Source organism: Mirounga leonina, unplaced genomic scaffold, assembly GCF_011800145.1.
Source record: "Mirounga leonina isolate KUSES-001 unplaced genomic scaffold, KU_Mleo_1.0 Mir_168, whole genome shotgun sequence".
Taxonomy (NCBI): domain Eukaryota; kingdom Metazoa; phylum Chordata; class Mammalia; order Carnivora; family Phocidae; genus Mirounga; species Mirounga leonina.
In genome coordinates this window covers 46,435,886-46,458,757 of record NW_023270426.1, presented here as the reverse complement: position 1 = coordinate 46,458,757, position 22,872 = coordinate 46,435,886, and the positions used below count along the sequence as shown (strand labels likewise).

Sequence of the window (22,872 nt, the reverse complement as noted above, 5' to 3'; positions counted from 1 at the left end):
CCCATGAACTTGCCAGACTTTATCTTTAGTTTTCTTTATGAAACAAGAGTTACCAAGTAAAGTTGTTGTTTTGTTTATTTGTTTTTAAGTAAGCTCTATGCCCAACATGGGGCTCGGATTTAGGAACCTGAGGTCAGGAGTTGAATGCTCCACCAACTGAGCCAGCCAGGCGCCTCCCCCTCCCCCAAGTGAAGTGTAAAGTGTTTTTAGGTGGGAATATGTATAATGGGGTCTAGAATGAGCCCAGCAAATTTACTTAGTTATTTTTCACGAAAGAATTAAAGAAAAACATGAGTCTCTAGATTAATTTTAAGACCTTTGGAATTAGAAATGGAAAAAAGTATTTTTCTTTTGAATGAAATGCCCTAATTATTGAAAATTTTTATTGTTTAGTATTTGAATGTTAGATGTGATGTTTAATGTGCCCTAAAGTCACATGATTTCTGTTTTCAAAGAGCTTATAATCTGAGTTCAAATTGACCCACCATGTCTCTTATCAGTAGCTTACAAGCACACCCAATCTTTTCTTGGCTTTTGAGGTCTTTGAAATTTGATTTCTGCTTTGATTTCTCATTTTTCTTTGGATTTGATTTGATGTGGGTCTAATTCCTTTGAAAAAATTGTAATTCGTATTTATGTTTTTAATATCTGGTCAGTTCCTCTATTAGACTATTAAGGTTAAATCAGAAGTAAATTAATTCATTTATTCAAGAAATGTTTTTAAACAACTTATTTTAAGAACTTTTCTAGTTTCTGGAGATTCAGCAGTGTTTTTATGGGACTTGTTATAATGCTCATATAGATTTATATTCTAGTGGGTGGGGAGACAGTAAACCATTAAATGTATATCCAAGATATCAAGTAGTGATTAATGTTATTAAAAAAAGAATAATAAGGCCTTAAAAATGATGGAAGTGTGCTTAGTATTTCTGTTTTACATGATTGGTTGGCGAGGGCATCTAATTCTGAGATACTTTGTTAGAGGCCAGTATACTGCACACGGAATACTTACGTCTCTGCTTTATAGCTACAGACTGCAATACACAGAGTAACACTGGCTCAGACAGCAGTGCCTGTGCTTTGTGGAAGTGCCCTGAAAAACAAAGGGGTCCAGCCCTTGTTAGATGCTATTACCATGTACTTGCCTTCACCCGAAGAGCGCAACTATGAATTTCTGTGAGTATGCAAGTAATAGATTAAAATCTTATAGCCTTGAAAAAACAGGCAGATAGTTCTTGTTTCCAAAGAGTAGTTGAATCACCATTTTTTGAATAACATTGGTGAAGGATATAATTGTAAATAATATAGAGCTAGATGAAATTTTATTTGAAAGGAACATTTGTCATTATCTTTTGTAACCTGCTATGTTTACAGATGGAGGTAGAACGTGTGGCTTTTTTGCTGTATAAAAGTACAAGTGTTTACCATGTTGTCTTAGTTTAAAAAAAAAAGTATAGTGGGATGTTTGATAAATTTTCTGTAAATATGTTTATACTAGATTTCAAGATTTTTTTTTAAAAAGATTTTATTTATTTATTTGAGAGAGAGAGACACAGCGAGAGAGGAACACAAGCAGGGGGAGTGGGAGAGGGAGAAGCAGGCTTCCTGCTGAGCAGGGAGCCCGATGTGGGACTCGATCACAGGACCCTGGGATCATGACCTGAGCCGAAGGCAGACGCTTAATGACTGAGCCACCCAGGCGCCCCTCAAGATTTTTAATAAGCTCAAAATACTTTGTGGCTGTAAAGAAAGGTCATTGTTTTACTTTTCTTGTCACTAACAGCTTTGTACTTAGTAAAAAATCCTCTAAAATCTGAGTGAGCGTTGTACAAAATGGCAGGCAGGAATGGACTTTAATCCTTTAAGTAGGGTATTAATCACTTTTCATATTTCTCAGTTGGAGATGTATTAATGGTGAAGTAATTATGAGCATGGACTGTGTACTGCCTGGTTTTAAATCCCAGCTCTTCCAAGTTATTTAACCTCTCACCTGTAAAATGCAGAGAATAGGACCTATCTCACTGGATTGTTACAAGAATCAAATGAGTTAATATTGATAAAGCATATGGAACAGTGCCTAGTGTATGGCAGACTCTTGTAAGTTTTCACTAAAATTAAAAGAAAAGGGGGGTGCCTGGGTGGCTCTCTCATTGGGCATCTGCCTTCGGCTTGGGTCATGGTCCCGGGTTCCTGGGATTGAGCCTCGCATCGGGTTCCCTGCTTGGCGGGGATCCTGCTTCTCCCTCTCCCACTGCCCCTGCTTGTGTTCCCTCTCTCGCTGTCTCTCTCTCTGTCAAATGTTTTTTTTTTTTTTTTTTAAAGTTGGAGAGAATAGGGATAAGAGGGGAGAAGTTCTGTAATAGAAGTGTCTCACCTACTTTGATTCATGGGCTCCTTTGAAACCAGTGAGAACCTGGAGCTTTTCCTCAGGAAAAATATGTACCTATGCACAAAATTTGGCAATTTCAGAGGGATTCAGGCTTTCTGAAACTTAACAGTGCACGTTAATTTAAGGACATCAGTCTGTAAGAATGTTGGCTGTGTAAACAAGTTCAAGTTTATAGTGTAGATTTCTATGGTTATGCAACTGGAAAGAAAGTGGGAGTGAAAGTAGTGATTGGAAAGCATCTACCTGTATGTATATATACCCTGTACAGGCTTTTGTGAGAAGTAGTATGATGTCCCTAGGTATATTTTCTGCGGAATGAACTCTATGCAGTGGAATTACTTGCAAATAGAGGTAATATTTGGGAGAGAATCTATTATTTTTAGTTTTGAGGAATTAATTAAAAGATCTCCATTAAATAATTCAGTCAGGTGGAGGAAGGGAGGTAATTAGTACTGACATTATTTAATCAGTCTGAGTAGCTAAACTAGAAGATATGAGGGAGGACATTAAGGTTCAGTTTGTACAATGATTCTGATCTGATCTGCATAGATACATGGGAAGTGTATTTTAAAGGTTTTTCTGGAATGTCTCAATTTGTAGGCAGTGGTATAAGGGTGACTTATGTGCCCTGGCATTTAAAGTTCTTCATGACAAGCAGCGGGGACCACTGGTGTTTATCCGCATTTACTCAGGCATGATAAAACCCCAGTCGGCCATCTATAATATTAATGGAAACTGCACGTAAGTAGAAGTTTAGGTTATTTCTAAAACTGCACTCATTTCTTTAAAAATTCTTTTACTAATACGAATCATGGTTTTTACAGAGAGAGAATAAGTCGTCTCCTTTTGCCATTTGCTGACCAACATATAGAAATCCCTTCACTGACTGCTGGTAACATTGCTTTGACTGTTGGCCTTAAACATGTAAGCGACCAGATGGTTTCTCTAGGAAATAATAGCTTAAATATTTAATTAAAAGCAGTTATTTTGCAGTAGCAAAAATCCACGAACAATCCAAATAGCCATCAGTAGTGGGGTAATGAATATTGGAACGTATTCATCAACATGGTTGAATCTCATAGTAGAAAGAAAGAAAATTACAGAAGACTGTCAACAGTATGGATTATATTTGTGTAACGTTCAAATTCAAGTAAAACAATATTCATGGGTACATACCTGTGTTTTAAGTTTAATATTTTGTTATTGAGGTTTTTTTCCTGTCTTGATCACTGCTGACAGTTTAACCTTATAACCAATCCAGATAGTAACTGAAGATATTTTGCCAGTGAAGGCTCCATGAGGGCAAGGATTTTAAGTTTCTTTTGTTCTTTTTAGTCCCTAGATCAGTGCCCATCACGCATAACTTTTGTCAGTTGAATGCATGAAAATAGTTGATGCGGTATGTGTTTTTGCTAGGTTAAAACTATAAGGACATTTCATTTTATACATGGATTAAATTGAATACATTTTCTCATTAAACTTTGGTATATTTGGCATTTAGGATAACCATTGTTACTTTGAACATTTTTTAACTTCTTTATGGTTAATTGCAGGATTTAGGATCCCTTTAGTATAAAATTTCCACAGTTCAGGGCATCTGGGTGGCTCAGTCGGTTAAGTGTCTGCCTTCAGCACATCCCTCGTCTTGGGATTGAGCCCCACATCGGGCTCCCTATTCAGCGAGGAGTCTGCTTCTCCTTCTCCCTCTCCCCCCTGCTCGTGCTCTCTCTCAGTCTCAAATATTTTAAAATAATAATAATAAAATTTCCACAGTCCAAATATTGGATTATAGCATTGAAAATATCTTCTGTCCACCCAAAGCCAGGAGCTCCATGTACATATTTGAAGGAGTTACACAAATACATGTGAAATACTGCTTCAGTAGGAATACCTTTACAGAGAAGGAAGCTGGTACAGAACTTTGTAATATTAAAGTTTAAAAGGGAAATTATAGTTTTAAAAATAACTGGAGTCTGTAAGGAAGCTATCAATTTTGCATGGTCTAGAGAATTCTGGTTAATTGCTTATTTTAGTTAATAGCAGATTTTTTGTATAACAGTAATAAATTTTTACTGGTGGTAAAACTCTATAATGGACTTCTAGTAGAACTAACCTATTTTGACATGATTGAAAATTTAGGAACGTACGTTTGTTTCACCAGATGAATTTTGGTTGTGTTGTGTGTGTGTTAGGATTTTTTTTTTTTTTTTAAAGATTTTATTTATTTATTTGAGACAGAATGAGAGACAGAGAACATGAGAGGAAGGAGGGTCAGAGGGAGAAGCAGACTCCCTGCCGAGCAGGGAGCCCGATGCGGGACTCGATCCCGAGACTCCAGGATCATGACCTGAGCTGAAGGCAGTCGCTTAACCAACTGAGCCACCCAGGCGCCTGTGTTTTTAGGATTTTATAGCAGTGTTTTGGATAGAATTGTTACAGAAGTTAAATTAGCTTTCCCTCTGCAAAGTTATAATGAGCTTTATGAATTTGTCTCTGTTGGAAGTGTCACATGAAAATTTTTCTATTTGGTGAATCCTGGTGGTGAGCTGAGTGCTCGCCAGGAGGCTGTTTTCTTCTAAAGCATCTTGTTTGCTTACAGACTGCCACTGGGGACACCATTGTGTCATCCAAGTCCAGTGCATTAGCTGCAGCTCGTCGAGCCGAAAGGGAAGGAGAAAAGAAGCCTAGACAAAACAGTGAAGCAGAGAGACTTTTATTGGCTGGGGTGGAAATTCCAGAACCTGTTTTCTTCTGTACCATAGAGCCCCCTTCAGTGGCGAGGCAGCCAGGTACAAATAGTTTTAGTGTATTAATTAATTAGTGCTCTGATAATTTAGATAGAAACAGTTATGTTATACTCTCAAAAGATTTCTTTCATGATGTGAGTTCAATTTTATCAGAATTTATGGATAAGTATTACTTGTGATTAGTCTCGTTTTTTTATTTAAGATGTTTTGATTTTTACAAACTCCTTTTATTTATTCTTTTCTTAGATCTTGGCCATTTTTTGCATATCATATTCTTCCTTACTCTTGTTCTTGTGGTGCTTTCTGTGGCATTCTAAGTAACTGGCATCAGGACTGCCCTTCCAGTTACAGTAATACGTTAGATAGTTACTGATTCATAACTGATCATTTTGTCATCACCATTGATAAAATGCTCCTTTTCCTTGTTTTCTGGCTCAACCTTTAGAACTCAGTGAAGATATTTATATACTATAGTTAATGTTGTTTGACCTTTTTGTGTTGTGTACTTCGTTCTTTAGCCTGTTTACTCAGAAATCTTCAGTGGCTTCTCATTACTTACAGCACAAATCCAAATTCCTTAATATGCTATATAAATATCATGATTTCAGCTGTTATTATTTCCAATTAGTTTTTGTTACATATTACAGAAACCCCCTCAAATAACAGTTGCTTTAATGACGAAAAGTGTATTTCTCTCCCTTGTAAAATATGCCTTGAGTTGGTAGCCCAGGGGATAGAGGTTGGGTCTGCAATGTCATCAGGCACCCAGCCTCCAAATTTTTCTGCCCTGACTCTCTGAGTGCATAGTTCCTATCCTTAGTTATAGCATGATGGCTGCTAGGGCCTTTGGCATCACAGTAGAGTTCCTGACGGAATGGAGTAAGGAGGAGGAAGATGTGTTTCTTTCCCTTTTAAGATTTCTTCTGTGTCATTGGCTATCACTTAGACATATGGCCGCTCAGTTGCAAGGGAGTCTGATAAATGCAGTCTTTTAAAAAGCTAGACAGCAGCAGAATAGAGTGGAAGACCACTAGCAGTCTCTGATACCAGTCTTCTTGCCTGGCCTCATTTCTTAAAACTTCCTCCTTCATTCTGAACCTTCTTCTTTCACCAAACAAAAACGAAACAGGATACTCACACCTTATACTTAGTTCCAATTTCCTGAAGATACCATGCTCTTTTTGCATTGCTGTTTCTTTTAATTTGGTCTGTCTTGTGTTATGATGGCATGCCCTGACTGTGTCCACCTGGAAAACGTTTACTCTTTCTTTAGAAAATCTCATCTCAAGCATCATTTCTTTTTGAGGCTCTCACTGAATTCCTATATTAAATTGTTGAAGGACAAACCTAGTTCTACAGGTGGCATTAGAAGCCATTTTTTCCCCTTGAAAACAAGTTGGACAGATGATTGAAAAATGAAAGCAACCATTTACTGCCTCCCCATGTTGTCTCGAGTACCAAGGGGGAAAGAAAGAAGAAGATCCCTAGCCAAGTTAGGGGTTCCAGTTCCGCACCAGTCTAGCTAGAGTTCACACAAAAGAAAGGTCTGAGTACTGGCCTAAGATAGCCCCCAAATACTGACGGAAGCTAGGTCTGTGCTTGTCCAGTTGGTAAAGGAATAGCAATTAAGTTAAAATGAGTGCCGCAGCAGTGTTCTTGTCAGCTTAAAATGCCCTGAGGCCAACTAAACATAGTCTTGACTCCAGTGGAGGAGGATCCGGCTGTCCAGTTACATCGCAGTTGACCCATGCTAGTTCTGTCAGGTGTAGTCAGGCACTTTAGAGCAGGGGCAGCCCAAACAAAATAATCTGAGTTTTTAAAAATATATTTGAAAGTCATTTCAAATATAGTGTAGTACATGAATTCAAATTGTGGGCCTGCAGATAAGTGGCACCAGCCAATTTTAAATCTAACGCCTCCGCTTTTAACTGCTTGAGGGAAAAAGTTTGTGGTGTCCAAAGTAAGCTTCATTAATGGGCATTAGCTTAGAGGTCCTAAGCCCCACAGGGCAGGGGACTTCCTAGAGTCTCTCTTGGATTTCTTTCATGTAGATCTACATATTCTTTTTTCTGGCCCTCCATTGTATTTACCCCGTAGTCCTTTTTTAGCACTTGACACCCTGTTTTCATCCCAATAAACTCCTGAAGGATAGATTTATAAATATTCTTTATAAATACTTTGAATGAATTTATTTACAGTAAAGTTACTATGTTTTCATTCCAAAAGCTCCAGTGTCATAAGCATTATTTCTTTCTTTGAAAATCTGAAAATAAGATATTATCTAAAATAATGCCCCTTAACCTCAATGTGTATAATACATCTCTTGGAATTCTTGTTAAGTGCAGACTCTGATTCAGTCTGGAATGTGAGATTTTGTATTTCTAATAGGCTCCAGGTGTTGCCAGTGTTGCTGGTCCTTGAACCTGACTTCGGGATGTCAGGAGTCTAGAAGAGCATTGTGCAATAGAAATACAACATCCACTGTAATCTAAAATTAGAGCCACATTAAGAAAAAGTAAACTGGGCGCCTGGGTGGCTCAGTTGGTTAAGCGACTGCCTTCGGCTCAGGTCATGATCCTGGAGTCCCGGGATCGAGTCCCGCATCGGGCTCCCTGCTCGGCAGGGAGTCTGCTTCTCCCTCTGACCCTCCTCCCTCTCATGCTCTCTGTCTCTCATTCTCTCTCTCTCAAATAAATAAATAAAATCTTTAAAAAAAAAAAAAAAAAAAAAAGTAAACTGGCAAAATTAATTTTGATGATACATTTTACTTACCCCAGTATATCAAAAATAGTACCATTTCAACATATAATCAGTATAAAAATTAATGAGGCATTTTACTTTTTTTCATATTAAGTGTTTGAAACCTAGTATTTTATACTTAGAGCACATGTCAGTTTAGACTAGTAATATCCTAATGAGATGGCTAGTGACTACTACTTGGACAGTGTATGTCTAGAAGTTTATATCCCTAAGACCACCTTAAATGTGTGGCTGATAAGGTTGATTCATTAATCCATTGCTCAGCTCTTTTCTTGAGCCACACTTTGTGAAACTTCTAACATCTTTTGTAGTGAAGGAGAATATACTTAATAGTTAATTGATTATGTTAGTATCACTTAAGATGCCATATTTGACGTAAATAACATATTCTTCCTCTTTGGGTGTGAGAATTCATCATAGAGCGATCATATTAGCATATCTTTATTCACGATGTAATTTAGTTTCCTTTTGCCAATTTCTCATTATTGCTTCTGTTTCTGAAGGCATTTTGCTTTTTTGTCAGCTCCTAGATTGATCTTTGCAAAACATAATCAGATGGTTACTGTCCCACTTAACACCCTTCAGTGGCTTCCCATTGGAGATTTAAACTCTTCACCCTGGCTTACAAAACCTTACATGATGTGATTCCTGCCACACCTTCCCCTCATCGGATGCTACTCTTCTTTTTACCCACTAATAATCCAGCTACCCTGGCCATCTTGTTATTTTTCCATTAGCAAAACCATTCCTTGCACAGCCATATCCTGTGTCTGGTATTCTTTTCTTCAGGATTTTGCATACATGGCCATTCTTTTCTGTGTCTTCATCTAAATTATCTTGGAGAGGCCTTCCCAGATCATTCAGTCTCAGATAACCTATCACTATCGTAACCGTCTTCTTTTATTCTCTAAAAAGCATTTATAGCCATTTGAAATGTTCTTTTTCAAAATTTGTTTGCTTGTTCATTTTTTTTCCCCACTCGAACACATGTTACATTATCTAAAAAATGAAATGTGAAGGTTAACAGTTACTGTTTATCCCTTAGATTTGGATTATGCACTGAAATGCCTTCAGCGTGAAGATCCCAGTTTGAAAGTGAAGCTGGATCCTGATTCTGGACAGGTATGCATTTTATTACTTAACCCCAGAAATCTTTCAATAGTGTGTGTGTGTGTGTGTGTTTAAATGCATATATCTAAAACATGATTGGTTCATGCCCCTGAAAGAAAAAACTTTCTCTTTTGGTTCTCTCATAGTAAAAATTTTTTTTTTTTTTAAGATTTTATTTATTTATTCATAAGAGACAGAGAGGCAGAGGGAGAAGCAGGTTCCCCACTGCGCAGGGAGCCCGATGCAGGACTCGATCCCAGGACCCCGGGATCATGACCTGAGCCGAAGGCAGACGCTTAACCATCTGAGCCACCCAGGCGCCCTCATAGTAGAAATTTCTGATTATTATGTTGACTGTCAAGCTATTAGTTTCTCAATATAATTAATTATACCTCACTTACCTAAACCATTCTTTATCATTTCAGCTTTCAGAAGACAGCCTTTGTGAAATTTTGAAATAAGGTTCAACCCTAAGACAAAGTCTTGACCCTTTAATGCTAAGGTTTATAGATTCAGCATACTAAAGGGAGGATGCAAAGGTGCTCTTAATGTCACTAACTCACCTAAGGTGGGGGAGAAGTGACTGCTTACATCCTAACACAGTTGGGAGGAAGTAGAGCTAAAGTAGGTGGTAAGAAGTTTGTATATATTACATTACAGTAGAAGAACACATGTTCCATTCTGCGTCGTCTTTTTAGGAAGGCAGGTAAAGTTTATTTAAGATTTTAGAAAAAGTTCCTTTAAAAGGTTATAAATTAGCCTTTAAGGATAAACTAATTTAGTTAATCTTTAAAACAGGCAGTATTTCCCAAATGCCAGCTAATTGAGGTGGCAATTTAATTAATGCTGAAAGATACAACAAGCAGTTAAACTTTTTATTTTAAAACCTTCATTTAAAAAACGCCAATACATTTTTTTTAAAATAAATAATACACAAGGGTACAAAGTACAAAAATTTTTTTTTTTTTTTTTAAAGATTTTATTTCTTTAGGGGCACCTGGGTGGCTCAGTCAGTTAAGCGTCTGCCTTCGGCTCAGGTCATGGTCCCAAGGTCCTGGGATCGAGCCCCGCATCAGGCTCCCGGCTTGGCGGGAAGCCTGCTTCTCCTTTTCCCACTCCTCCGGCTTGTGTTCCTGCTCTCACTGTCTCTCTCTCTCTCAAATAAATACATAAAATCTTAAAAAAAAAAAATCGATTTTATTTATTTGAGAGAGAGCGAGAGAGCATGAGCAGGGGCGGGGAGAGGGAGAAGCGGGCTCCCTGCTGAGCAGGGAGCCTGATGTGGGGATCAAACCCTGGACCCCGGGATCATGACCTGAGCTGAAGGCAGACGCTTAACCGACTGAGCCACCCAGGTGCCCCACAAAGTATAAAATTAAAGTTTCCCTTTTTCTCCATTCTATTTTACACAGGTAACCACTGAAAATGTGAATAACGTTTCACACTACCAAATGTCTTCTGCTGTGCTATGTTATAAATAAAGCACAGTATATTTTTTCCATATATAGATATATAGACATAGATATAGATTATAACAAGTCATTCAATTCGTATTGTTCTACAACTTGTTTTTCCCAAGTAATCTGCTTCTTTAACTTTATATTAAAAGTACAGCAGTTGTAGCTAGGTGCTACCTGCCTGTTTAAACTGTCTTGTAATAAGGACAAAATAGCCTAGAAATTCACTTTTTAAATTAAAAAAAAAATTTTTTTTTAACTGAGCTTTATGCCCAACATAGGCCTTGAACTCACAACCCTGAGATCAAGAGTTACATGCTCGGGCGCCTGGGTGGCTCAGTTGGTTAAGTGACTGCCTTCGGCTCAGGTCATGATCCTGGAGTCCCTGGATCGAGTCCTGCATCGGGCTCCCTGCTCGGCAGGGAGCCTGCTTCTGCCTCTGACCCTCCCCCCTCTCATGTGCTCTCTCTCTCTCAAATAAATAAATAAAATAAATAAAAATCTTTAAAAAAAAAAGAGTTACATGCTCTACTAACTAAGCCAGCCAGGCGCCCCAGCAATTCACTATTATTTTTTTTATTTTTTATTATTTTTTAAGATTTTTTATTTATTCATTTGAGAGAGAGAGAGAAACAGCACACAAGTAGGGGGGAGAGGCAGAGGGAGAGGGAGAAGCAGACATCCTGCTGAACTGGAAGCCTGACGTGGGGCTCGATCTCAGGACCCTGAGATCATGACCTGAGCCGAAGGTAGACGCTTAACCATCTAAGCCACCCAGGGGCCCCAGCAATTCACTTTTCATTGACTTACCCACTCAGAAAAGTTAAAAAACTGTTTTGAAGAGGTGCAAAAAAAAAATTGCAAAGAAACTCGGTTTGTAATGAATGAAAAATAATATTGATATCATACCTTTATATAGTATTTTGTGAGATGTTGGTTTTATTTTCTTCCTCTTTTAACCAGACTGTCCTCTGTGGTATGGGGGAGCTACATATCGAGATTATTCATGACCGAATCAAGAGGGAATATGGACTGGAAACCTATCTAGGGCCTCTCCAGGTGGCATACCGAGAGACCATCCTAAATGCAGTTCATGCCACAGGTAAAAAATAAAACATTTAGAATTTGCTATTTTTGTTTCTCTCTCTTCAGGACCTGTTTTCTGAAAGCAGGGTTCACAGTCACTAGTATCTTCCATCAGTGGGCATAGGGTTTTTTGTTTTTAAGATTTTATTTATTTATTTGACAGGGAGGGCAAGCACAAACAGGGAGGGAGCAGCAGAGGGAGAGAGAGAAGCAGGCTCCCCTCTGAGCAGGGAGCCCAACTAGGGGGAAATGGGCAGACCTCGGGCTTGATCCCAGGACCCTAGGATCATGACCTGAGCCAAAGGCAGATGCTTAACTGACTGAGCCACTGAGGCACCCCGGGCATAGGTTTTATGTGTGTGTTTTATTATTTTTGGGGGGATTTTGTTCTGTTTTGTTTTATCCCAGTTGTCTTCTTTACCATTCATTACATCAATCAAACGATGAGCCCTTACCAAACAAATACGCTTTTCAGTGGTGGTCATGGGCTAGACTAAGCCCTTGGTGTAGGTGGCTCATACTAATCCTCACTACCAGAATGAGTATAAGAATTTGAAGTTCATGTGTTATTTTTACTCTACAAAGTGAGTGCAAAATAATTTCATCTATTTAATATATATGGTAATGTTATGCTGATGATGTTCTTGAGAAAGTACAGTTTATATATTTCTGTCCCAAAATTTAAGAATTCATGTTTTTTCTATATATGATAGTTTCAGTTTGGTTTTCTTAAGCATAGGAACATGACAATCACTGCTTTTCCCCAAGGAATAAACATGGAGAGATTTCTGAAAAAATAATAGAGAAAAGATGTTAAGGATAATTAAATGTATCTCAGTGATTTATAAGAAAGGCCAGGTGGTTACTTTTCAGTAAAACTTGAAAAATTAAACAAGCAGAATGTAGGAGCAAGTGATATGAAGATTTCTTTCTCTCTTTTTTTTTTAAGATTTTATTTATTTATTTGACAGAGACATAGTGAGAGCAGGAACACAAGCCAGAGGAGTGGGAGAGGGAAAAGCAGGCTTCCTGCTGAGCAGCCAAGGATCCTGGAAAAAACAAACATGGGGCCTCTAGATAAATGTATCTTTAATCCATTTCTCAAAGAAAAATCCCATAGATAAAGGAGAATTAAATCACAATTCAAAAAATACTTTAAAGTTACAAAATCATGAGAAAAGGCACAATGAGCAAAAAGGTAGTAGAAACGGCATCAGTCAGAACAGCAGAGGCTTCTGATATTGGAATTATTGGATGCAGGATATAAAAGGAGTATATTTTTGAAAAAATAAAAGGAGATAGAAAGTATTAGTAAGGAACAAGAGACCATCAAGAATAAGCAGGCAATAGAACATTATGGTATTTTAGTTGAAAAGAAATGCTCAATGTTGATGGGGGAATGTCATAAGGCCACAGGAACCAACTTGAAGAGGCTCTACTGGCCATATCTGAATGAATTAGAATAGCTTTTTTTTTTTTTTTTTTAGATTTTATTTATTTTGACAGACAGACACAGCGAGAGAGAGAACACAAGCAGGGGAAGTGGGAGAGGGAGAAGCAGACTCCCCGCGGAGCAGGGAGCCCGATGCGGGGCTCGATCCCAGGACCCTGGGATCATGACCTGAGCCGAAGGCAGACGCTTAATGACTGAGCCACCCAGGTGCCCCTAGAATAGCATTTAAGTCTAGTATATAGGCCATTGAGACAAAGTAGGGATTCATGAGTCCCTACTGATAATAGATAAACAGATGAGGAAGAAGAGGGGGTTCTTCCTTAGAGTGGAATGCCAACTGCTGACTGTTAGATGCTGAGGAGGAGGGTTGGAGTAGAAAAATAGTCATTTTGCAACTATTCTGATTGTTAAATATTGGGTATCTTGAGGAGCAGCATATTTGCATAGTCTTTAAAGGGTCTCCGCACAGATTGCTTATTAGTTTCAAGGTAAAAACTAGTAAGTAGACGCTGTAGCAATATGATGATGCATCACTAATGAGGGGCAGGTTGACATTGTGTACATCCAAAAAATTTTAAAAAGTTAGACATTAAAAAGACCAAGTTAAATGGACAACCATAGTATTCATAGATAAGGAGACTAAATATTGTGAAGCTACCGAGTTAACCCAAAGAAGTGTATCAGACATGAATACGTATTATAAAGCCACAGTGGTTATGATACTAATTAAGCTAGAAACAGACAAACATATAAAGAGATTTCTAATATCAGTAATGATTATCATGCAAGTTAAAGTATGAGATACTATTTTATACCAATAGAATTGGCAGGAATTAAATCAGACGTACCAAGTGTTGGTGAGATGTTGAGCAATGGAAACTCCTAAAAACTTCTGGTGGGAGTGTAAGTTATATAACCACTATGAAAACAATTTGGTACCTTCCTTGTGAAGTTGACTGTGTGCAGACTTTATTACTCAGCTATTCTTCTCCTGGGTGTATACCCTATGGAAACTCTTACACATGTGCACTGAGAGATAAAAGAATTTTCATAATAGCCTTGTAATAAAAAACCCGTAAGTAGAAAAAAACAGGCCAAATATTTATGGACAGGCAAAATGTAAGCTGTACTGTATTCATACCATAGAATATTATACAGCTATGAAAAAGAATGAGCTACATAGATATGCATCACCCCAGAGGACCCACAAATGTGAAGCAGGGGACACCTGGGTGGCTCAGTCAGTTGAGCATCTGCCTTTGGCTAAGGTCGTGATCCCAGGGTCCTGGGATCAAGCCCCACATCGCTTCTCCTTCTCCCTTGGCCCTTCCCACCCTCTCATTATCTCTCTCTCTCTCCCTCTCTCAAAGAAATAAAATCTGGGGCGCCTGGGCGGCTTAGTCGTTAAGCGTCTGCCTTCGGCTCAGGTCATGATCCCAGGGTCCTGGGATCGAGCCCTGCATCGGGCTTCCTGCTGGGCAGGAAGCCTGCTTCTCCCTCTCCCACTTCCCATGCTTGTGTTCCCTCTCTCGCTGTCTCTCTCTGTCAAATAAATAAATAAAATCTTAGGAAAAATGTGAAGCAAAAGAAGCAAGTTGCAGGGTACATAGTAGAATAACAAATTCAAAACACAGCAGAGTGAACTGTATTGTGTAGGGATACATGCATATGTAATATGACTAAGGAAAATCATAGGAATGATTACATCATGATGGGGTTGCTTTGGAAGTCTTGTAGGTTACTGGTAATGGTCTTTTTTTTTTAAGATCTTATTTATTTATTTGACAGAGAGTGACACAGCGAGAGAGGGAACACAAGCAGGGGGAGTGGGAGAGGGAAAAGCAGGCTTCCCGCTGAGCAGGGAGCCAATGTGGGGCTCGATCCCAGCACCCTGGGACCATGACCTGAGCTGAAGGTAGACGCTTAATGACTGAGCCACCCAGGCGCCCCTGGTCTATTTCTGAGAAGTTTTAGGTTTCATAAATGCTCCCTTAAATAAAAAATATTTCATAATATAAAAATTAGCTTAAAAAGGGATCATAAAGAAGAATTGTAGGCTATAATTTTTAGTTTTAATTTGCGCTGTATGTTACTCTGTTACATGGTCTCTCACATAAATACAGCATAGTTTTGTTTTAGTAAAATATTGGAGATTGGTGACAGATGGAGGTTGTTAGCAAATGAGAGATACGGTTTCCTTTTTTTTTTCTTTTTAATATTTTATTTATTTGATAGACACAGCGAGAGAGGGAACACAGGGGGAGTGGGAGAGGGAGAAGCAGGCTTCCCACTGAGCAGGGAGCCCGATTGCAGGACTCGATCCCAGGACCCTGGGATCATGACCTGAGCTGATGGCAGACGCTTATTGACTGAGCTACCCAGGCGCCTCTAGAGATACTGTTTTCAATCTTTAAAAAAAGTCACTAGTTTGAGAAAAATCATAAATGCATAAAACATTACTGGTAGAATATGGAATTTAGCAGTTTGTGGGTTGACAGAATTAAAAGAGCCTTTTAATTTTCATTAGATAACCTTTTGTACTCTAAATGTTTTACAGTTAAAGCTGTGCAATTAAAAGAATTTCAGTCACATAAGATATTTCAAAAAGTTTAAATGTGTCATCTGCATATCAAAACTTGTGGGATGATCTGACTCAACACATCTCAGCACTGAAGCAGTATTAATTAGTGATTCACACCTGGCTTCTAACATTGGTAAACACAGAAACAAATGCTTCCTTGGTAGAACTTTTTACTCTGTCGTGTTTATATTGCATTTAGTACCACTGTAATATTTTCTCCTACTTTATCTTCTATGAGACTTTGAACTCGTTGACTGTAATTTTGCAAGTTGCAGCATCTTGGTAACTTTCTGGAACAAATCTCTGAAGTACTATAATCAATTTGTTTATAGATACCTTAGATAGAACTTTAGGAGACAAACGGCATCTTGTGACTGTAGAACTGGAAGTAAAACCAATTGAAACATCCTCTGTTACGCCAGTTATCAAGTATGCTGCAGGTGTTAGTGAAGACCTTCTGAAGGTCTCCCAAGAGGCCATTGAAAATGGAATTCACAGTGCATGCCTCCAAGGTAAGGTACTGAAATAAGAGTAAGCTTTAGTATCACAAGTCGACCACTGAAGTCACTCCTAATATCATAGATTATTTCTGTCCTTCTTTCCAGCTTCGGCAGTGTTTTCTTAGTATCTCTTCTGATTATGTGTATGTTACACCTTTTTCCATTGTCCCACAGTGCTTGGATATTCTGTTCTGGGTGGGAGTTTTGTTTTGTTTTTTTCCAGTCTTCAGTTTGCTTTTCACAGTTTTAGAGGTCTCTATGGATACAATTTCTTTTTTTTTTTTTTTAAAGATTTTATTTATTTGTCAGAGAGAGCTCACAAGCAGGGAGAGCGGCAGACAGAGGGAGAAGCAGGCTCCCCTCTGAGCAAGGAGCCCAATGTGGGGCAATGGATACAATTTCTAACTCAGTACTTTCTTCAGCTGTGTCCAGTCTACTTATAAGCCCATCAAAGACATTCTTCATTTATTTTACTGTTTTTGATTTCAAGCATTTGTTTTTGGTTCTTTTTTGGGACTTCCCTCTCTCTCTGCTTTATTTTTTAATTTTAATTTTTTTTTTAAAGATTTTATTTATTTGACAGAGAGAGAGACAGCGAGAGAGGGAACACTAGCAGGGGGAGTGGGAGAGGGAGAAACAGGCCTCCTGCCGAGCAGGGAGCCCGACGTTGGGCTCGATCCCAGGACCCTGGGACCATGAACTGAGCCTAAGGCAGATGCTTAACAACTGAGCCACCCAGGCGCCCCCCTCTCTCTCTGCTTTAATTGCCCATCTGTCTGTTCTTGCATGTGGTCTACTCTGAGTCCTTAGCATATCAGTCATGTGATGGGATCATTACAACATCCTTACCGTGTCTGGTTCTGATGCATGTTCTGTATTCATATTGTGCTTTTGCTTTTTAATATACCTTGTAATTTTTTCCTGATGGCCAGACACGATGTACTGGGTAAAAGGAATGGCTGTAAACATGCCTTTAGTAATGTGGAGGTCAGGTGTTGGGGAAGGGAAGCATTCTCTAATCCTAGGATTAAGACTCAGTCTTATAGTGAGCCCATGCCTCTAGACTAGGAACTGCACGTTTCTTTTTTCCTTTTTTTTTTTTCTGCTGGCCTCAGGTTGGACAGGATGGCTAGGGTGGACTGGAGTTTGGTACTTCAGTCAAGTTGGTTAGGTCCTGCTAATGCTGGACCTGCTGGTTAGGCTCTAGTTAACTAGTTTCCCCTGACAGCAGGCCTTTGTACGAACAGTGTGTTCTGGAGTATTTCAGAATGGTTTCTTTACCCTTCTGTCAGAAGCATAAGGGGATTTTTCTCTGATACTTATGGTAAGAACCTGCTTGAGCTCCTGGAGGTAAATCTCAAAAAATTTGGGGGGGTCCCCCTTATGATTTATGTATGACTGGGTCCCCTTGGCATTCTTACCTCCCAGACTTGTCCACCCTGAGCCTCCAGCAGTTCATCAATTATAGTTGAGGATTTCCCACCCTGGCGGTGGTCCCTGGGCTAGTGAGCCTCTGTTCTAGAAAGCTGCGACTTCTGGTGTTCACCTGTCTCTCGAGTGTTTGGGGCAGTGAGTTTGTCCTTTGTCTTCTCCTCTCTTACGGAACCGAGAAGAGTTGCCGATTTTTCAGTCTGTTTCGCTTCTTACTTGCTGGGTCAGAGTGACAACTTCTAAGCTGCTTACGTGAACTGGAAACCAGAAGTCCTCTCCCTGTCTTTACTCCTCATTGCATGTTGCGTGCTAACACGGTTGTTTTTCTCCTTGCCTAGGACCATTGCTCGGATCCCCAGTTCAAGATGTGGCCATTACCTTACAGTCGCTGATCATTCGTCCTGGTACCTCCACGACGATGATTTCTGCCTGTGTGTCGAGATGCTTACAACAGGTATAGGACCGTCCTGTGACCCTTCTTGCTCGAAGGTGGCTGTGCTGACAGCAGTGCACCGTTGCTGCTCAGGCAGCCGTGCTTGGCAGGGCCTCACACTTGTCCTGTCGCCTTCTCGGCCTTAGAGTCAGGAAGGGTTCTTGCCTCGGGGCATCTTTGACTTCTTCATCCCACGGTTATATTGGAAGAGGACCTAGAAAATTACTGTTTAGCACTATGGCCAGGAAATAGCCTCTGGTTTTGGCAAAGAGGTAGGTTTCCTTCCCTGGCATTTCTGGTTTCCCCCTCCCAGACACATACCTATTAGAGGTCAGCGTGGTGGTTTGAGTAGGGGACATTTTGGGGGTCAGCCGGGCCCAAGATGGACTATAATAGAAAGAACATTGAAGATGCAATATTAGTTCCAATTCCGGAGTTCCTGTTTATCTGAATAAGATTACCTTAATCAAAGATCATTGAAATCAGACAAGTCTCGCGCAAGAAAAGGTTCAGGATAAGCACCTAACCTTACGAAAGTATCAAGCAATCTAGTCTTCTTGGCTTGCTTACCTCCCTGTATGTCCTTGAGTGTCTTGCCTCAGTAAGCTACCAGAGCTGAATTAACTCACGGGATCTTAGTGCTAAATGCTGACTCTGCATTCCTCTCAGTGTGGGAATACTGTAGTTTTGTAGGTGACTGATTTGCATTAAAGCACTTGCTTTTTAAAACAATATTCTAAAATTTTTGATTGTGTTTGAGACTTGATTTTCTACAGCTCATTTGAATCCAAAATTATGAAGCTAATGTAAATACCCTAAGTCCCTGACTTATGAAGGTAGAACTTAGTTTGCTTAAGCACATAGTTAGAAATATTACCTGTAAGTCATGATTAAAATGTTGAGAATATTTCCAATTTTTTAAAATTGGTTTTAGTTAACAGTAACCTGAAAGATGTCATGTTTCTAAATTAACCCCAAGCCCCATTATATTGGTCAGTCCTTTAAAATCTTAATATGCCTTCTAAAAATCTGTGTTTCTGAATTGGAAGTCTGTTTATTAAGTTCATTAATTAACTTCATGGGGGCTTACATTTAATCTTTAGTTTTTATACATGAAGTACTCCTGATAGAACTACTGCAGGCCTTGTTAAGCTTCATCTAGTAGGGAAGCTTCTGCTTATTAGAAGTTAATGACGCTTCCTGTATTTATTGAGCCATCTTTGTTGAGCTTACAGTACACTGTGCACTGAGATGGACACAAATGGGATATGTATGTTTGTCTTGAACTAAAGGACCTTAAGGTTTGTAAGATGAGGGGCACCTGGGTGGCTCAGTCAGTTAAGCGTCTGCCTTCGGCTCAGGTCATGATCCCTGGGTCCTGGGATCGAGCCCCACATCAGGCTCCCTGCTCCGTGGGAAGCCTACTTCTCCCTCTCCCTGCCACTCCCCCTGCTTGTGTTCTCTCGCTGTCAAATAAATAAGTAAAATCTAAAAAAAAAAAAAAAAATTTATAAGAGGATTAATTTTATATCCAAATAGCCAAAATATTAGAGCAGACTGGGAGTCGTAAAAATGAAGTGAGGAATTAGAATTTTTAATTTTTTATTTAAAATCATTTGTTAACATATAGTGTATTATTAGTTTCAGGGGTTGAATTGAGTGATTCATCAGTTGCTTATAACACCCAGTGTTCATTACATCATGTGCCCTCCTTCATGCCCATTACCCAGTAACCCCATACCCCCACCCAACTCCCCTCCAGCAACCCTCAGTTTGTTTCCTACAGTTAAGAGTCTCTTACGGTTTGTCTCCCTGTTTTTATTTTTCCTTCCCTTCCCCTATGTTCATCTGTTTTATTTCTTAAATTCCACATATGAGTGACATCATATGGTATTTGACCTTCTCTGACGTATTTTGCTCAGCATAATACCCTCTAGTTTCATCCACATCGTTGCAGATGGGGAATTAGGATTCTTGGAAGGAATATATGAGCTGTGAATTTTGGGGCATTCCAGAAAGGGAGAAATTGAGGAGTCCCTTCAGCTGTAGTATCAAGATGAATGCAGAGTAGTAGGGAAAAACTGTTGGAAAAGTAGAATGGAGTCAGGCCATAGAGAAATCTTTCAAAACTACACTGAGGAGTTTGAGGTTTGTTTTGAGAACAGTGGTGAAAATTTTCAGGTTTTTGAAGCAGGCAGTATAATCACTGGAATATAGGAGGAACTAGAGGTAGGGAGGAGATAGTCTGGGACAGAGAATGGACTGGGTCTGAACTAGGATGTTGGCAATAGGAATGGAAATCTTATAGCTACTTCGGGAAAAGAAAGTCAAAGATGTTTGACCAGGTGAATTGAAGATTATGAAGCCATCGACAGAAATAGGAAAAGAGCAGAGAAAAATGTTTACAGAAGGAAATGATGAGGTCATCTGCTGCTGTGGGGTATTTGGACACTGTCCTAAAGCAGGCCAGTAGGGTACAGGGCTGGAGCACTCAGACTGTAGTCTGTGTGAAGTATAAAGGTTTTGAGGAAGCTACATTGATGTTTTTGAAACATCCAAGAGAAAGAATGTGAAAAGAGGACTGAGGACAGAAGCTGTGTATCTTAGTTACATATGTAGCATTCAATCCTTTCCTTGGTTTTAGCATTTTTCCTTTTCCCATTCCATTATTTTGTCCCAACAGACATTATGTGAAGCTCTGCGTAGGAACTGCAAAAAGAGAAGATATATAGTTGTTTGCTGTTGACGGTCATTATTTTTTAGTAGTATTTTCATTCAAGAAGGACTGTTAAGATACATTTTCTCTAGATGAGTCATTTCAGGTGGTTAGATTTTTTTTAAGATTTTATTTATTTGACAGAGAGAGAGCACAAGCAGGGGGAGAAACGGACTCCCCGCCGAGCAAGGAGCCCAATACGGGGCTTGATCCCAGGACCCTGGGATCATGACCTGAGCCACCCAGGCGCCCCACAGTTGGTTAGAGTTTAAAGCTATGAAGAACTGATTGTTTTACTATGTATGTATGCTATGTTTTGAAATTTCGATAATAATGAGAATATACTCCTGGTTTTAGTAATGTGGCCATTTTTCATGATTGTGCAGGGGAGGGGCAGGAGAAGAGGTGGGGGAGATGGTGACTGATCAGGGACAATAGGATTTAAGGCCCACAACCTTTAGTTAATACAGACAGTGAAAATGCCCCCTGTAAGGCCTTAGTAATAATGAGAAGTGAGTGGTGGTGGAGTGGGAACAGAATAATGAACGGTTAACAGTAAAGGTGAAGGCCCATTCCAGAGCCCTAGCTCTCTTAGTTTCCATTGCTAGGTCTCTGTTAAATTAAGTCCAACCTCATAGCCAGAAGCTTAGAATTTATAGGAAATGGTTTTGTTATTTTTGAACTCTGGCAGGCTCCAACAGTAGGACAGCTTTTAAAATCAAACCCACTGGTACTTACAGTGCTTGCTTATGCCCTCCAAAACCCATTAACCAATTTGTCTGGTAGTCGGAAAGACTGTGTCTGATGGGGACTCCAATTCGTTTGTTCCGTCCGGTACTCACTTGCCCTTTGCGCCACACTGGCTTTTTTCAGTTTGCCTGTTATTTACGTGCCGCTTGTTCTTGCCTTTTGTCAAGAATGTGTTTCTGCTACCTTATTGTAGTACATTTCTTGATTTGCCCTGACAGACTGTATCTATACTAGGCATCAGGAACAAAACACGTGGTGCCAACAAGAAAGAAATTCTTTGATTGGAAGGGGAAAATCATTTTATTTCCTTGTATCTCTGGCCACGTGTTCATAGGTGCTCTATATAACCAAGCTGTACTAAGCATCCCCTTGCCATGTACCTGATTTCTTAGACAGTTAAAGCAGGCTTATATGTCTTTTTGCTAGAGCTCTAGGCTTACACGGACAGGCAAAATTTAAGTTTTTATGAATCTTTAACACTCTTTAACTTCTTTAGGCTCTGAAGAAAGCTGATAAGCAAGTTTTAGAGCCCCTGATGAATCTCGAGGTGACAGTGACGAGAGATTACCTCAGCCCTGTCCTGGCAGATCTGGCACAAAGGAGAGGAACCATTCAGGAAATCCAGACTCGTCAGGAAAACAAAATTGTTACTGGATTTGTTCCCTTAGCAGAGATTATGGTAGGTAATTATTACCTATCTTTTTTTTTTTTTTAATACTGGGGTATTTATGCTGAAAAAAGTAGGCAATCAGGGCTTTAATGGGATGCATGGTAAGTCTGAACTCAGGTCACTGGATCATTTGCATTCTCCACAAAGGTTGAGATGTGCTGCGTACCAAACTGGCACCAGCCTCAGTGGCCGTTTTTCCCCCTTCCACGCACTTTCGGAAATGCCGAGTCTAGGGAGTGCCTCCGAAGCATACCCATACTATTCAGTTACCTGCCCTCCACAGTATCTTGGTATCACGTAGTTCCTGACAAAATGGTTACGTAAGTCACATGAGTAACATCATCCCCTTGCCTGAAGATGGTGAAAAGAGCAGCAGGAAGAGATACGTGAGGCTTAAATTTAGTAACTAACGTAAATTATTTTGATTAGGGTTATTCAACTGTGCTTCGAACGCTTACCTCTGGCTCGGCTACTTTTGCCTTAGAACTCTCTAACTATCAAGCCATGAATCCTCAAGACCAAACTACACTGCTCAGCCGGCGAAGTGGCTTGACCCAGGTGCTTTAGGTCTTTGGAGACAACCTCATGAGCACTTTCAGTAAGTATACTAAATAAATAAACTGACAGTGGCACTGGAGCTGCCCGTTCTATAGAATGAGAGCGGATGTTGAAAGTTATGTACATGACCTATATTGTGTATAAAGTTATTACTATGGAATATATTCAGTGTTACCACAAGGGGTTTTTTTGAGCTGCTTTCACAAGCAAGATACATGTATAATAAAGGTT

General features: G+C 39.5%; 1 protein-coding gene across 7 annotated transcripts in view; it reads left to right on the top strand.

Annotated features, from left to right (window-relative positions):
- GFM2 (GTP dependent ribosome recycling factor mitochondrial 2) overlaps positions 1-22,872 on the top strand; it is a 59,556-nt gene that overhangs the window by 35,337 nt on the left and 1,347 nt on the right. For 6 of the 7 annotated variants that reach the window (XM_035014652.1, XM_035014648.1, XM_035014653.1 and 3 more), the window contains 10 exons: positions 1,028-1,176; positions 2,990-3,130; positions 3,214-3,313; positions 4,989-5,178; positions 8,942-9,018; positions 11,427-11,565; positions 15,916-16,095; positions 17,853-17,968; positions 21,910-22,092; positions 22,513-22,681. In XM_035014652.1, coding sequence (XP_034870543.1) covers positions 1,028-1,176; positions 2,990-3,130; positions 3,214-3,313; positions 4,989-5,178; positions 8,942-9,018; positions 11,427-11,565; positions 15,916-16,095; positions 17,853-17,968; positions 21,910-22,092; positions 22,513-22,650 — 1,413 coding nt within the window. In that variant the 3' untranslated portion in view covers positions 22,651-22,681. Of the gene's footprint in view, positions 1-1,027; positions 1,177-2,989; positions 3,131-3,213; positions 3,314-4,988; positions 5,179-8,941; positions 9,019-11,426; positions 11,566-15,915; positions 16,096-17,852; positions 17,969-21,909; positions 22,093-22,512; positions 22,871-22,872 lie in introns of those variants that run through there. The other variant, XM_035014650.1, reaches the window with a different exon arrangement.